The sequence below is a fragment of the Oncorhynchus kisutch genome, linkage group LG26 (genome assembly GCF_002021735.2).
Source record: "Oncorhynchus kisutch isolate 150728-3 linkage group LG26, Okis_V2, whole genome shotgun sequence".
Taxonomy (NCBI): domain Eukaryota; kingdom Metazoa; phylum Chordata; class Actinopteri; order Salmoniformes; family Salmonidae; genus Oncorhynchus; species Oncorhynchus kisutch.
This window is the reverse complement of record NC_034199.2, coordinates 33138249-33153409: the sequence shown is the minus strand read 5'-3', so window position 1 is coordinate 33153409 and position 15161 is coordinate 33138249. Positions and strand designations below refer to the sequence as shown.

The 15161-nt window shown below is 42.9% G+C and overlaps 1 protein-coding gene across 1 annotated transcript in view; it reads left to right on the top strand.

Annotated features, from left to right (window-relative positions):
* LOC109870730 (receptor tyrosine-protein kinase erbB-4) overlaps positions 1 to 15161 on the top strand; it is a 532057-nt gene that overhangs the window by 456162 nt on the left and 60734 nt on the right. The window contains 3 exon segments of the mRNA XM_031805951.1: positions 102 to 224; positions 1526 to 1624; positions 13194 to 13379. Of these exon segments, the coding sequence (XP_031661811.1) occupies positions 102 to 224; positions 1526 to 1624; positions 13194 to 13379 (408 nt within the window).

The following is a 15161-nucleotide window of genomic DNA, read 5'->3' as shown; positions in this document are numbered from 1 at the left end:
GATTGGTTCATTGACTGGTTGATGGAGTGAGGAACTAACATATTGCAGATTGATTGATCAATGAATTGACTGATGAGTTGATTGATTGTGTCTCCCTACAGCTGGTGGAGCCACTAACACCTAGTGGTACAGCCCCTAACCAGGCCCAGCTCCGCATCCTCAAAGAGACTGAACTCAAGAGGGTCAAGATACTGGGCTCGGGGGCCTTCGGCACCGTCTACAAGGTATCACCTTATCACATACCACAATCACTTGTTTTGGTCATTAGAAATTAGGAGGTGTTTAAAGCAGGAAGTACAGAGAGATGAGGGAGAGAGGACAGAGGGAGAAATGGACAGATAGATGAGGGAGAGAGGACAGAGGGCGAAATGGACAGAGAGGTGAGGGAGAGGGAGAGAGGACAGAGGGCGAAATGGACAGAGAGATGAGGGAGAGAGGACAGAGGGAGAAATGGACAGAGAGCGGAGGGAGAGGGAGAGAGGACAGAGGGAGAAATGGACAGAGAGATGAGGGAGAAGGAGAGAGGACAGAGGGAGAAATGGACAGAGAGCGGAGGGAGAAGGAGAGAGGACAGAGGGAGAAATGGACAGAGAGCGGAGGGAGAGGGAGAGAGGACAGAGGGAGAAATGGACAGAGAGATGAGAGGACAGAGGGAGAAATTGACAGAGAGCTGAGGGAGAGAGGACAGAGGGAGAAATGGACAGAGAGCAGAGGGAGAGGGAGAGAAGACAGAGGGAGAAATGTACAGAGAGATGAGGGAGAGAGAGAGAGAGGACAGAGGGAGAAATGGACAGAGAGATGAGGGAGAGAGAGGACAGAGGGAGAAATGGACAGAGAGCGGAGGGAGAGAGGACAGAGGGAGAAATGGACAGAGAGATGAGGGAGCGAGAGAGAGGACAGAGTGAGAAATGGACAGAGAGATGAGGGAGAGAGAGAGAGAGACCGACAGACAGACAGACAGACAGAGAGATGTTTACTTGCTTTGGCAATGTAAACATATGTTTCCCATGCCAATAAAGCCCCTTAAATTGAACTGAGAGAGAGAGAGAATCCCATAGGCACATAGTAAGGATGGCATGCACATCCAGGTCAGGTATGCTGTTACGCAAGAGAGAGGAGAGCAAGCCCTGTACTATGTCTCACAGTGTAGAGGTCTGAACAATGTCTCACAGTGTAGAGGTCTGAACTATGTCTCACAGTGTAGAGGTCTGAACTATGTCTCACAGTGTAGAGGTCTGAACTATGTCTCACAGTGTAGAGGTCTGAACTATGTCTCACAGTGTAGAAGTCTGAACTATGTCTCACAGTGTAGAGGTCTGAACTATGTCTCACAGTGTAGATTCAGCTGCCGTCTAACTCGGCTCTCCTACCCCTTTTCAAACACATTTTTCCTGTTCCCTCCATCTAACTCACCTCTCCACCTCTCTCCTCTTCTGTCATCTCTTCTAACTCACTCCTCCTTTCTTCACCCTCTTCTACCCCTCTAACTTGCCTATCCTCTCCCTGCTCATCTCTTCTCCGTCAGGGTATCTGGGTCCCGGAGGGCGAGACTGTGAAGATCCCAGTGGCCATCAAGATCCTGAATGAGGCAACGGGACCGAAGGCCAACGTGGAGTTCATGGACGTGAGTGTTTTACTGGCTCCGTAGAGGCCCCATACAGTGCCTTCAGAAAGTATTCAGACCCCTTGACTTTTTCACATTTTGTTAGGTTACAGCTTTATTCAAAAATATATATATATATTTTTTTATGGATGGGGGTGTGCTCCCTCTGCTGTCTTGTTGACGTTGAGGGAGAAGTTATTTTCCTGGCACCACTCCACCAGGGCCCTCAGCTCCTCCCTGTAGACTACTACTGTTGTTTCATCTGCAAACTTGATGATTGAGTTGGAAGTGTGCATGGCCATGCAGTCATGGGTGAACCGGGAGTACTGGAGGGGGCTGAGCACGCACCCTTGTGGGGCCCCTGTGTTCAGGATCAACATAGTGGAGGTGTTGTTTCCCACCTTCACCACCTGGTGATGGCCCATCAGGAATTCCAGGACTCAGTTGCACAGGGTGGGGTTCAGACCAAGGGCCCCAAGCTTAATGATGATCTTGGAGGATACTATTCTTTTGAATGCTGAGCTATAGTCAATGAACAACATTCTTACATAGGTATTCCTCTTGTCCAAATGGGATAGGGCAGTGTGCAGTGTGATGGTGATTGCATCATCTGTGGATCTATTGGGGCGGTAAGCAAATTGAAGAGGGTCTAGGGTGTCAGGTAAGTGTATGGGACATGATCCTTAACTAGCCTCTTAAAGCACTTCATGATAGTCATTTAATTGTTTCCTCCATGTGTAACTCTGTGTTGTCTGTTCACACTGCTATGCTTTATCTTGGCCAGGTCGCAGTTGCAAATGAGAACTTGTTCTCAACTAGCCTACCTGGTTAAATAAAGGTGAAATATTTTTTTATTTATTTTATTTATTTCAGTTACCTTTGCTTTCTTGGGTACAGGAACAATGGTGGACATCTTGAAGCATGTGGGGACAGCAGACTGGGATGGGGAGATATTGAATATGTCCATAAACATCCCAGCCATCTGGTCTGCACATGCTCTGAGGACATGGCTAGGGATGCCGTCTGGGTCGGCAGACTTGCTAGGATTAACACACTTAAATGTCTTACTCACGTCAGCCATGGAGAACGAGAGCCCACAGTCTTCGGGAGCGTTCCGTGTTGGTGGCACTGTGTTATCCTCAAAGCGGGCAAAGAAGGTGTTTAGCTTGTCCGTGAGAAAGATGTGGCTGAGAAAGATGTGGCTGGTTTTGTCTGGAGTACCTGCCATGTACAGTGGGGCAAAAAAGTATTTAGTCAGCCACCAATTGTGCAAGTTCTCCCACTTAAAAAGATGAGAGAGGCCTGTAATTTTCATCATAGGTACACTTCAACTATGCCAGACAAAATGAGATTTTTTTTCTCCAGAAAATCACATTGTAGGATTTTTTATGAATTTATTTGCAAATTATGGTGGAAAATAAGTATTTGGTCACCTACAAACAAGCAAGATTTCTGGCTCTCTGTAACTTCTTCTTTAAGAGGCTCCTCTATCCTCCACTCATTACCTGTATTAATGGCACCTGTTTGAACTTGTTATGAGTATAAAAAACACCTGTCCACAACCTCAAGCAGTCACACTCCAAACTCCACTATGGCCAAGACCAAAGAGCTGTCAAAGGACACCAGAAACAAAATTGTAGACCTGCACCAGGCTGGGAAGACTGAATCTGCAATAGGTAAGCAGCTTAGTTTGAAGAAATCAACTGTTGGAGCAATTATTAGGAAATGGAAGACATACAAGACCACTGATAATCTCCCTCGATCTGGGGCTCCACGCAAGATCTCACCCCGTGGGGTCAAAATGATCACAAGAACGGTGAGCAAAAATGGCAGAACCACACAGGGGGACCTAGTGAATGACCTGCAGAGAGCTGGGACCAAAGTAACAAAGCCTACCATCAGTAACACACTACGCCGCCAGGGACTCAAATCCTGTAGTGCCAGACGTGTCCCCCTGCACTTCCTGAAGAAGCAAAACAATGCTGCAAAGTTGCTAAGGAGCTAGAAGCAGAGCTGCCATTTCTGTCGGCGCCATCTTACTGTTTAACAGTAAACAAATTAAGAACTAAATGTCAGCATGCTTAAAGGGAAGGGCACTCAACATGTATGGCACTTACACAAATGACTGATGATTGGCTGAAAGAAATGTATAATAACAAGCTTGTGGGAACTGTTTTGTTACACTTCAGTGCAGCTTTTTACATTATCGATCATAATCTGCTTCTGGAAAAACGTATTTGTTATGGCGTTACATCCCCTGCTATATGGTGGATCGAGAGTTACCTGTCTAACAGAACACAGAGGGTGTTCTTTAATGGAAGCTCTCCAACATAATCCAGGTAGAGTCAGGCATTCCCCAAGGCAGTTCTCTAGGCCCCTTACTTTTTTTCAATCTTTACTAATGACCTGCCATTGGCTCTGAGTAAAGCCTGTGTGTCTATGCATGCTGATGACTCAACATTATATACGTCAGCTACCACAGCAAGTGAAACCACTGCAACACTTAACAAAGAGCTGGAGTCAGATTTAGAATTGGTGGCAAGTAATAAGCTAGTGATAAATATTTAAAAAACTTAAAGCATTGTATTTGGGACAAACCATTCACTAAACTCTAAACCCTGAACCTCATCTTGTAATGAATAATGTGGAAATTGAGAAATTTGAGGAAACTAAACTGCTTGGTGTAACCCTGTATTGTAAACTGGTCAAAACATATTGATTGGGAGAGGTCTCAAATCAAATGTTATTTGTCACATGCACCAGTTACAACCGGTGTAGACTTTACCATGAAATAGTGGCGAGCCCTTCCCAATGATGCAGAGTTTAAAAATAGTAAAAATAGTAACACGTCTGACCGTAATAATGTGCTGCTCTGCTAAAAGTAGAGGAGAGATTGACTGCATCACTACTTGTCTTTGTGAGAGGTATGGACATGTTGAAAGCACTGAGCTGTCTGTTCAAACATCACCTCAGACACCAATCCATAGCCCACAAGACATGACACTTGGTCTAGAACAGACTATGGGAAACGCACAGTACTACACAGAGACTACATGACGACATGGAACTCTATTCCATATCAAGTTATTCATGCAAGCAGTAAAATCTGATTTAAAAAACAGATAAAAGTACACCTTATTGAACACCGTGGACTGTGAAGAGACACACAAACACACACATACAGGCAAATACGCATACGCACTCAGATGCTGGCATACGCACTCTACACACACGTACATTGTAATATTGTTTCATGGTGGTATTATACATTGTGTGTTGTATATACAGTGCATTTGGAAAGTATTCAGACACTTGACTTTTTTTGTTGGGGGCAAATATATAAAATAAAATAAGCTGAAATATGACATTTACATAAGTATTCAGACCCTTTACTCAGTACTTTGTTGAAGCACCTTTGGCAACGATTACAGCCTTGAGTCTTCTTGGGTATGACGCTACAAGCTTGGCACACTTGTATTTGGGGAATTTCTCCCATTCTTCTCTGCAGATCCTCTCAAGCTCTGTCAGGTAGAATGGGGAGCGTCGCTGCACAGCTATTTTCAGGTCTCTCCAGAGATGTTCATTCGGGTTCAAGTCCGGGCTCTGGCTGGGCCACTCAAGGACATTGAGAGACTTGTCCCGAAGCCACTCCTGCGTTGTCTTGGCTGTGTGCTTAGGGTCGTTGTCCTGTTGGAAGGTGAACCTTCGGCCCAGTCTGAGGTCCTGAGCGCTCTGGTTTTCATCAAGGATCCCTCTGTAAGTTGCTGTTTTTGTTTTTGCTGTGACATGCACTGTCAACTGTGGGACCTTATATGTCCAATCAATTGAATTTACCATAGGTGGACTCCACTCAAGTTGTAGATGGATGATGGTCGGCCGTCATTGTAAATACGAATTGGTTCTTAACTGACTTGCCTAGTTAAATAAAGGTTCAATAAAAAAATGAAAGAAAGTGATCAATGGAAAGGATGTACCTGAGCTCAATTTCAAGGCTCATATCAAAGGGTCCGAATATTTATGTAAATAAAGTATTTCTGTTTTTATTTATAATTCATTTGCACAAAGCTGTTTTTGCTTTGTCATTATGGGGTATGGTGTGTAGATTGATGTGGACATTCTTTGTGTTTAATCCATTTTAGAATAAGTCTGTATAGTAACAAAATGTGGAAAAAGTCAAGCGGTCTGAATACTTATCGAATGCATTGTATATAGTGGTGTAATGATGTTTTATGATGTACTGTTTTATTTAGGAAGAGTAGCTGCTGCTTTGGTAGGAACTACTGGGGATCCTGATAAATACTAAATACAGTAAACATAGGACTATGGCTGACAAATACAATTCCCCGTCTATTCATAAAACATTCATCACTCATTTATTTCAACAGGAACAATGTTAAAAGTAAAATGATGTTATCTACTAGGTTGGTAATGCAACGTTGGAGAAATCCCCCCTCCCCCATTTACACTGGTGTTTTCATCTGTCTGTCGGTCTGACACTGTGTTTGTATTACAGCATGTTTGTATTTACATTTGTATCATCCTACTTTGATGTGTGTGTACACATGTGCGTGCATGTACTTAATGTGGTGAGTGTTTGTGTGTGCAGTAGCGCATGTCTTTGCGGGCAGTCTTGAGTGACGGACCTAGGAGGAGGCAGGCTGGGCCTTCCCCACAGTGTTTCAGCAGCTGAGCACCACGCTAATGAACTCTTCTCCCCTCGCTTCCTCCCTCGTCTGTTTCTCTCCTCTCCTCCCTCTGTACTCTCCTTTTCTCTCCTCCTCTCATCTACTCTCTTCTCCCCTCCTCTCTTCCATTCGTCCCGTGAGGAGCCAATGGTGCTCAGCAGATCTGGTTTCAAATACTATTTGAAATCTTTCAATCTTTTACTTGCTTTACCCTGCCGGGAGTGTACTATTCTATTGGTTAAATTGCAACAGGCCTGCGCAATTAGGCACAGTAATTGAAATAATTTTAAATAGTAGATGAAACCACGTCTTGCCCTGAGTCTCTCTGCTGCCGGGGCTGGTGGGAAAGCCACCTCTCAGGTGGAGGACAGCATTGCGGAGGAGGGGGTAAGGAGGGGGGAGGAAGACCTTCAGATTTAATTGACTAAACAGGAGGGATCAACGTGGAGAGGTAGGGGAAGAGGATTCTACATTCCAAATGGCAACCTATTTGCTATATACAGTAGTTCACTCCTTTAAAAGGTAATGCACTATTAAGGTAATAGAGTGCCATTTGGGAAGCAAACTTACACGGCTGGAGAGGCAGACTTCAGCGGCAAGCTTCAGACCGAGGATGCATTTTTAGGAGCTGCCTCCCTCTGCTCTCCTCCCACCACTCTCCTCTCCCTGCTCTCCCCCCTCTGTTCAATTCCCTCCCTCGCTCTCCTCCCGTTACACTCCTCCCCCTGCTCTCCTCCCTCTGTTCACCTCCCTCCCTCGCTCTCCTCCCGTTACACTCCTCCCCCTGCTCTCCTCACTCCACTCTCCTCCCTCTGCCCGCCTCTGTCCGTTCTTCCCCCTCCCTTTACTCTCCTCCCTTAGTTCTTCTCCCTGAGTTCTCCTTCCGCCGCTCTCCTCCCTCCATCTTCCTCCCTCCGTACCCCTCCCTCTGCTCTCCTCCCGCCCTGACATGGAGGATATTGGAAGAGGCTGCACACAGCTTCTTCATTTAAACAGCAATCAAAACGCAGTGGCACATGTCTTGGACGAGGAGAGACACACGCAAACACACAAAGACACACACAGAGACACACACACAGACGTGGAGATGGCCCCTGGCGAGGTTTGGCCAATGAGCAGCAGCCTTGTTCCCTCCTGCAGCTAGCAGCATAGCAGGAGGATGAATACTCATTAAGTTAACTGTCAACTCTGTGGTATTCTGGAAGTCTGTGTGTGTGTGTGTGTGTGTGTGTGTGTGTGTGTGTGTGTGTGTGTGTGTGTGTGTGTGTGTGAATGCCTGTGTGTGCTGCGGCATGGAGTTATTCCTTTTGAAGACCTAACCACAGCTCTGGGCCCTTCTTTATTACTGCAATATAAAAGCTAGTGGTCTAAACCTCCATTGTTTATGGAAATGGTGTACCTAGGTTTTGTTTTGTTAAATTGCTGTGATCCCATTGTATCTAGATCTGTATAAACACATAGAAACGGGCAATTGAACGTATACACAGACACACTGACACTCACATTCACACTCACATTCATCAATGCTAACACTAATAGGCTGTACTGCTGGTGGCTGTGTGCACATTTGTGAGTGCTAGTATGTACTGTATGTATCTTGAGAATTGGATGATTACATTTTAATATTTTTCTTGATCTTACTTGTGCTGCTCATCAGTTAACCAAATGGAATAATGCATGATTTGAATGAGCTCAAAATACATTTCAGTCATAAGACTTCCTTTACCCCCTGACATATCGAGAGCTTTGGGCTATAAGGTTCTATATTTAAAAATATTATTCTGAGGTCATTGGCTTTAAAGTCCAGGTAGCAGATCATGGACCCTATCAGATACACTATACTGTATATACAAATGTATGTAGACACCCCTTCCAATTAGTGAATCCGTGCTATTTCAGCCAAACCCGTTGTTTTTGACAGGTGTATAGAATCGAGCAGACAGCCATGCAATCTCCATAGACAAATATTGGCAGTAGATTGGCCTTACTGAATACTTTCTAGGTGGCACCGTCATAGGATGCCACCTTTCCAACAAGTCAGTTCGTAAATGTTCTGCACTGCTAGAACTGACACGGTCAACTGTAAGCACTGTTATTGTGAAGTTGGAAGCAACGTCACCACAATAACTGTTTGTTGGAAGCTTCATTAAATGGGTTTCCATGGCCGAGCAGCCGCACACAAGCCTTAGATCACCATGTGCAATGCCAAACGTTGGCTGGAGTGGTGTTAATGCTTGACACCATTGCACTCAGTGGAAAAACTTTCTCTGGAGTGATGAATCATACCTCACCATCTGGCAGTCCGACTGACAAATCTGGGTTTGGCAGAAGCCAAGAGAACATTACCTGCCTGAATGCATAATGCCAACTGTAAAGTTTGGTGGAGGAGGAATAATGGTCTGGGGCTGTTTTTCATGGTTTGGTTTAGGCCCCTTAGTTCCAGTGAAAGGAAATTGTAACGCTACAGCATAAGATTATATTCTTTCTAGACCATTCTGTGCTTCCAGCTCCGTTGAAACAGTTTGGGGATGAGATTTGTGTGGAAGAACTTGACAGGCCTGCACGGAACCCTGACCTCTGCCCCATCGAACACCTTTTGGGATGAATTGGAATGCGGACTGAATGCGGACTGCCTAATTTCCCAACATCAATGCCCGACCTCACTAATGCTCTTGTGGCTGAATAGAAGCAAGTCCCCACAGCAATGTTCCAACATCTAGTGGAAAGCCTTCCCAGAAGAGTGGAGGCTGTTATGTCACCAAAGAGGGGACCAACTCCATATTAATGCCCATGATTTTGGAATGAGTTGTTCGATGATCAGGTGTCCACACACTTTTGGTCATGTAGTATATTTATGTGTTGGTGTTGTAATTTAAGCAATAAGGCCCAGGGAGTGTGATATATGGCCAATATATCATGGCTGAGGGCTGTTCTTATGCACAACCCAACGTGGAGGGCCTGGATACAGCCCTTAGCTGTGGTATATTTCCCATCTTCCACAACCCCCCGAGGTGCCTAATTGTTATTATAAACTGGTTACCAATGAAATTAGATCAGCAAAAATACTTGGCTGTCAAAAATACCATGGCTGTCAGCCAATCAGCATTCAGGGCTCGAACTACCCAGTTTATAATGTGTCATATACATGGGTTCTAACAAGAAAAAGTATACAATTTATACTCCCTGCATGTAAAAACCATGAAGACTGGCGGAAAGCCCCACACGTAAGATGGTCATTTCTATGTAAGTGGCACTTCACTATTTAGTATGGAATACGGCTGCGAGGATTTTTCTCCAATATTCACAACATATTGACACAATTACAATCTTTATAGAATACAAATTACAATGGGAAATACGTATTTGATTAGCAAGCCAGCAGCAGATGAAACAGAAAGTGAATTCTCTCCTCCCAAGCACATACCAGTGACAAACTTAACTACACTGAACAAAATAACACTAATATATCTAGAAACATGAAAAGTATTGGTCTGATGTTTCATGAGCTGAAATAAAATATCACAGAAATGTTCCATATGCACAAAAAGCTTCTTTCTCAGCCCCAAAAAATCTGCACAAATTTCTGTAAGTGAGCATTTCTCCTTTGTCATATCTTTCAAACTGTGCTCCTACACACAAGCTCTTAACCCCATATACGGTTTACGGACACGGTATGTTTTACTTTAGTGTCATTATTTGTTGTTATTGGTCTCAACCTTCAGCTCCATTCAACACCTCCCGTCTATCTCTTAACACCATCCATGTTGGATTTATATTTGACATATATTTTTCAACTGTAATGTGATGTTTCACAAAAGATCTGAACCTTTCTATTCTCATTGTTTCTACAGATTTTTAATTGAAAATAAACATTTTTGCTAAAAGTATTATTATATTATTGATTGATTGACTATGACTTTTCAGATCACCCAGTAGTGCGATCTGCAGGGTTAGCTCCAGGTAAATATTGCAATTCTTCCTCCATTCCTGGACCTGTGACCAAAAACAAGCTACATATGGACAGTACCAAAACAAATGATCTAATGGTTCAGTCTCTTCGCAGCAAAATCTAAAGAGCTGGGAAGGTTGTATCCCCCATATAAATAACAGTCTACTGGATGCAAGAATTTAATATAATCATTTAAATTGAAAAATCCGGTGTCGTTTTGTGTATCAATTCATAAACCATGTGCCATGGAATCGTTATGTCAAAAATGTTGTCCAAACTATTTTGCAGTCTGCAGTTGAAGTCGAAAGTATACATACACCTTAGCCAAGTACATTTACACTCAGTTTCTCACAGTTCCTGACATTTAATCCTAGTAACAATTCCCTGTCTTACGTCAGTTAGGATCACCACTTTATTTCAAGAATGTGAAATGTCAGAATTATAGTTGAGAGAATGATTTATTTCAGCTTTTATTTCTTTCATCACATTTCCACTGGGTCAGAAGTTTACATACACTCAATTAGTATATGGTAGCATTGCCTTTAAATTGGTTAACTTGGGTCAAACGTTTCGGAAGCCTTCCACAAGCTTTCCACAATAAGTTGGGTTAATTTTGGCCCATTCCTCCTGACAGAGCTGGTGTCACTGAGTCAGGTTTGTAGGCCTCCTTGCTCGCAAATGCTTTTTCAGTTCTGCCCATGGTTTCTGTAGGATTGAGGTCAGGGCTTTGTGATGGCTACTCCAGTACCTTGACTTTGTTGTCCTTAAGCCATTTTGCCACAACTTTGGAAGTATGCTTGGGGTCATTATCCATTTGGAAGACCCATTTGCTGATGTCTTGAGATGTTGCTAAATTTTTGTGAAGTGCACCAGATTCTCCTGCAGCAAAGCACCCCCACAACATGATGTTGCCACCCCCATGCTTCATGGTTGGGATGGTGTTCTTTGGCTTGCGAGCTTCCCCCTTTTTCCTCCAAACATAACGAAGTTCATTATGGCCAAACAGTTCTACTTTTGTTTCATCAGACCAGAGGACATTTCTCCAAAAAGTACGATATTTGTCCCCATGTGCAATTTCAAACCATTGTCTGGCTTTTTTATGGTGGTTTTGGAGCAGTGGCTTCTTCCTTGCTGAGTGGCCTTTCAGCTTATGTCGATATAGGACTCGTTTTTACTGTGGATACAGATACTTTTGTAAGTGTTTCCTCCAGCATCTTCACAAGATCCTTTGCTGTTGTTCTGGGATTGATTTGCACTTTTCGCACTAAAGTACGTTCACCTCATACTTCCTGAGCAGTATGACGGCTGCTTTGTCCCATGGTATTTATACTTGCATACTATTGTTTGTACAGATGAACGTGGTTCCTTCGGGCATTTTGAAATTGCTCCCAAGGATGAACCAGACTTGTGGAGGTCTACAACTACAAGAGATGTGTGGAGTGGTTGAAAAACGAGTTAATAACTCCAACCTAAGTGTATGTAAACTAGTTTTAATGAGTCCAACCTAAATGTATGTAAACTAGTTTTAATGACTCCAACCCTTTGTGTATGTAAACTAGTTAATGACTCCAACCTAAGTGTATGTAAACTAGTTAATGACTCCAACCTAAGTGTATGTAAACTAGTTGTAATGACTCCAACCTAAGTGTATGTAAACTAGTTTTAATGACTCCAACCTAAGTGTATGTAAACTAGTTAATGACTCCAACATAAGTGTATGTAAACTAGTTGTAATGACTCCAACCTAAGTGTATGTAAACTAGTTTTAATGACTCCAACCTAAGTGTATGTAAACTAGTTTTAATGACTCCAACCTAAGTGTATGTAAACTAGTTAATGACTCCAACCTAAGTGTATGTAAACTAGTTAATGACTCCAACCTAAGTGTATGTAAACTAGTTTTAATGACTCCAACCTAACTGTATGTAAACTAGTTTTAATGACTCCAACCTAAGTGTGTGTAAACTTCCCACTTCTACTGAATATTGCACGGCTGTAAATGGTTTGGTCCTGAAATGACTTTTTAATTGATCACAATTTTAACCAATCATGTTCCTAAATGCAGGGCCGACAGACAAGTTCCTTACTTTTTCGTCCTTCCACTTTCCTCTTCCAGTTTTGCAGTAATACTGTAAATAGTTCGTTGTATTTCTGGCTAGTCTAATTTACCAATCCCCCATTTTTTTTTGACATGGGCTAATTGAGTGACTGTCAGTGATTCTTGTACACCTTGTATATTCTACTATTTTAACTCTTAACATTAAGTTGAAACCCCAACTGACTTCCTAAAAACTAAATATATATATATGTTTTTTTGTTTTTGGAAATGTATCCGCAGGCCTACAAAAGTCAGCTGCCCATCCCTGATCTATCAGCTGTTAGCTACCAACAGCTGGCAGACGTGTTTACATTTGGTTAGTTTTATCAGTGTTATTTAGATTAAAGACATGAGCTAAATGCACTTGATCTAGCTACCGTTAGCATAGCAAGCTATCTCTTTCACTTACCCAGTTGACTTCCATGCTCACTGAAGTCCATGATAATGCTCGGTCTCTGCTGGTGCTGTTGGCTGTTTGAGTTGCTTTAGAAGCCACATTGATGATAGGACAGCATCCACTTTGAGAAGCAACTTCTTGCTGAAGCACTCCTTCCATTGATGGTTGCATTGGAAGTTGTCATGAAATATACATGCTCCGCAGATTGACAATTAGATGACCAATTCGTCCACCTCATTCTCAACAATGAGTTTTTTATTAATCGTGTGATGCTGACTGCGGGGAGGTTTTGTAGAGGTTTTTTATATTGTATTATTTTTAACTTAAGATAAATTGTCGTATTTTGAGTAGTATATAGGTAGAGAACATTGGACAGAATAAGGCTATCAACATTTTGACAAAATTGGTGAATGTACTGTATGGTCTCTGCGTGGGCCTGAGTTCCTGTGTGTGTTCCCCAGGAGGCTCTGATCATGGCCAGCATGGAACACCCTCACCTGGTCCGTCTCCTGGGGGTCTGCCTGAGCCCCACCATCCAGCTGGTCACCCAGCTCATGCCCCATGGCTGCCTGCTCGATTACGTCCACGAACACAAGGACAACATCGGCTCCCAGCTGCTGCTCAACTGGTGTGTCCAGATCGCCAAGGTAGGACTCACCTGTTATTGTCCAATCTTGTCTGGGAGTTTGAGTGCCATCTTAGACACTTTCTGTTTGTGCTCCTTTTTCGTATGTATCTCATACTCTACATACCCACACTGTAATGGAAAACTGTAATTTATACAGTCATTTTAGATATTATCAACAGTAAAAAAAAATGCAGCATACTGTAGGTCAGGGTTACCCAGCAGGGTTACTCTGCAGCCTGTGGGCCAATGGTTTTATTTGGTCCCCCAAGTTTTCAGAGCAAAAAAAGTATAACTGTTGGACATATGACTGTAAAAACACCTAGGAAATCATCTCCAAGTGATTTTAATTTAAGACATCTGTTCCCAAGTATTCCCATGCATAATAGAGAGACCGTATACAAATGTATGAAAGGTTTGAAATGATTATGTTTTAGTCAAACATTATATCTGTTTGGGCTTCTTGCGGTCAATTTGCAGTCTACAAATTATATGTAATTACATATATATACTATGTTCCGCCGCCCGACCGTGTGCTCAAGATAAAATCGGCCCGCAGCTGAATCTAGTTGATGATCCCTGCTATAAATAATGGTGCATTGTGGGAAAATTGCTGTATTTTAAATGGTACTGTAATTCCTCCCCACATAATACAGTATCCACTAGTGGGTGCAGGGTATTGTTGTTTCTGTCTCATGAACATATTTGGAGGAGTGCCTTGTTAGGGGCTATATTTGTTGCACCCATGAGTGAGAATGCTCTACCAATTTAACCTGGGACCCCCCAGGAGGTAATAAGTCAAATTAATGAAATGCATCCCTCCTATCCTTGGATGGGTGAAGAAGACATCTGTGTCTGTAAATCTTCCAATGATGGGGATGTTTAGTTCCGAAGGCAGTGGACTCAAATTGATTCCTCTGAATTTAAAGACAGGTTTATAAGACAGCAGCTCACATCACCTTGGATCCGGAGGTATTGGACCATACTATTTGCTCAGAATCATTTCAGTGACACATACACACAGAGACCATGTCTCACACCCCTACTGCAACCCCACAGCTCCAAACCAAAATGTTTGTAGATTTAATATCTTAGACAAATATCCCTTTTGCTCATAGATATGGCACTGTTGAGGGATAAAGGTGGGAGTTTTCTACCATTAGCTACCTTTTAAAGCATTAGTTACCGTTTGGAATAAAAAAGTACAACACTTGCTGTAGGCCAACAGAATGTTCCGGTTCACTGTAGCTCAGTTGATAGAGCACAGTGCTTACAGCGCTGGGATAGTTGGTTCAATTCCTGTGACCAGCCTTCTTTTTAAAACACATGCTCTCATGACTGTAAGTCGCTTTGGATAAAAGCCACTACTAAATGACAAATATATATATCCCTATAAAGTGCTTATTTATTACTTTACATTGCACAGGGAAAGCATACATTATGCCTGCTTTCCCAAGCCTTGCCCTGTTCTCTGTATTGTATCTCACTTTCATGTACTCAGAGGAACCCAATTGAGACCAGCGTCTCATTCACAATGGTGCCTTGAGAACAAACAACTCACAAACATTCAAATTCAATAAATCAATACAACAGCAAATTCACTACAAGACACAACAGATACAGACACATCACATATCAACAGTGCACTACAGGGTCATGGTCAAAAGAACCACACAATGTAGGGAATAGGGAGCCACTTGAGACTGAGACCAGGTGTTTCTAAGGCAGTGGCTGTGATGGTTGTAATGGCCTTCTCCTAGGGGTGAGTCAGTGGACCCTCAGGGGCCCGAGGTAATGAGGTCAG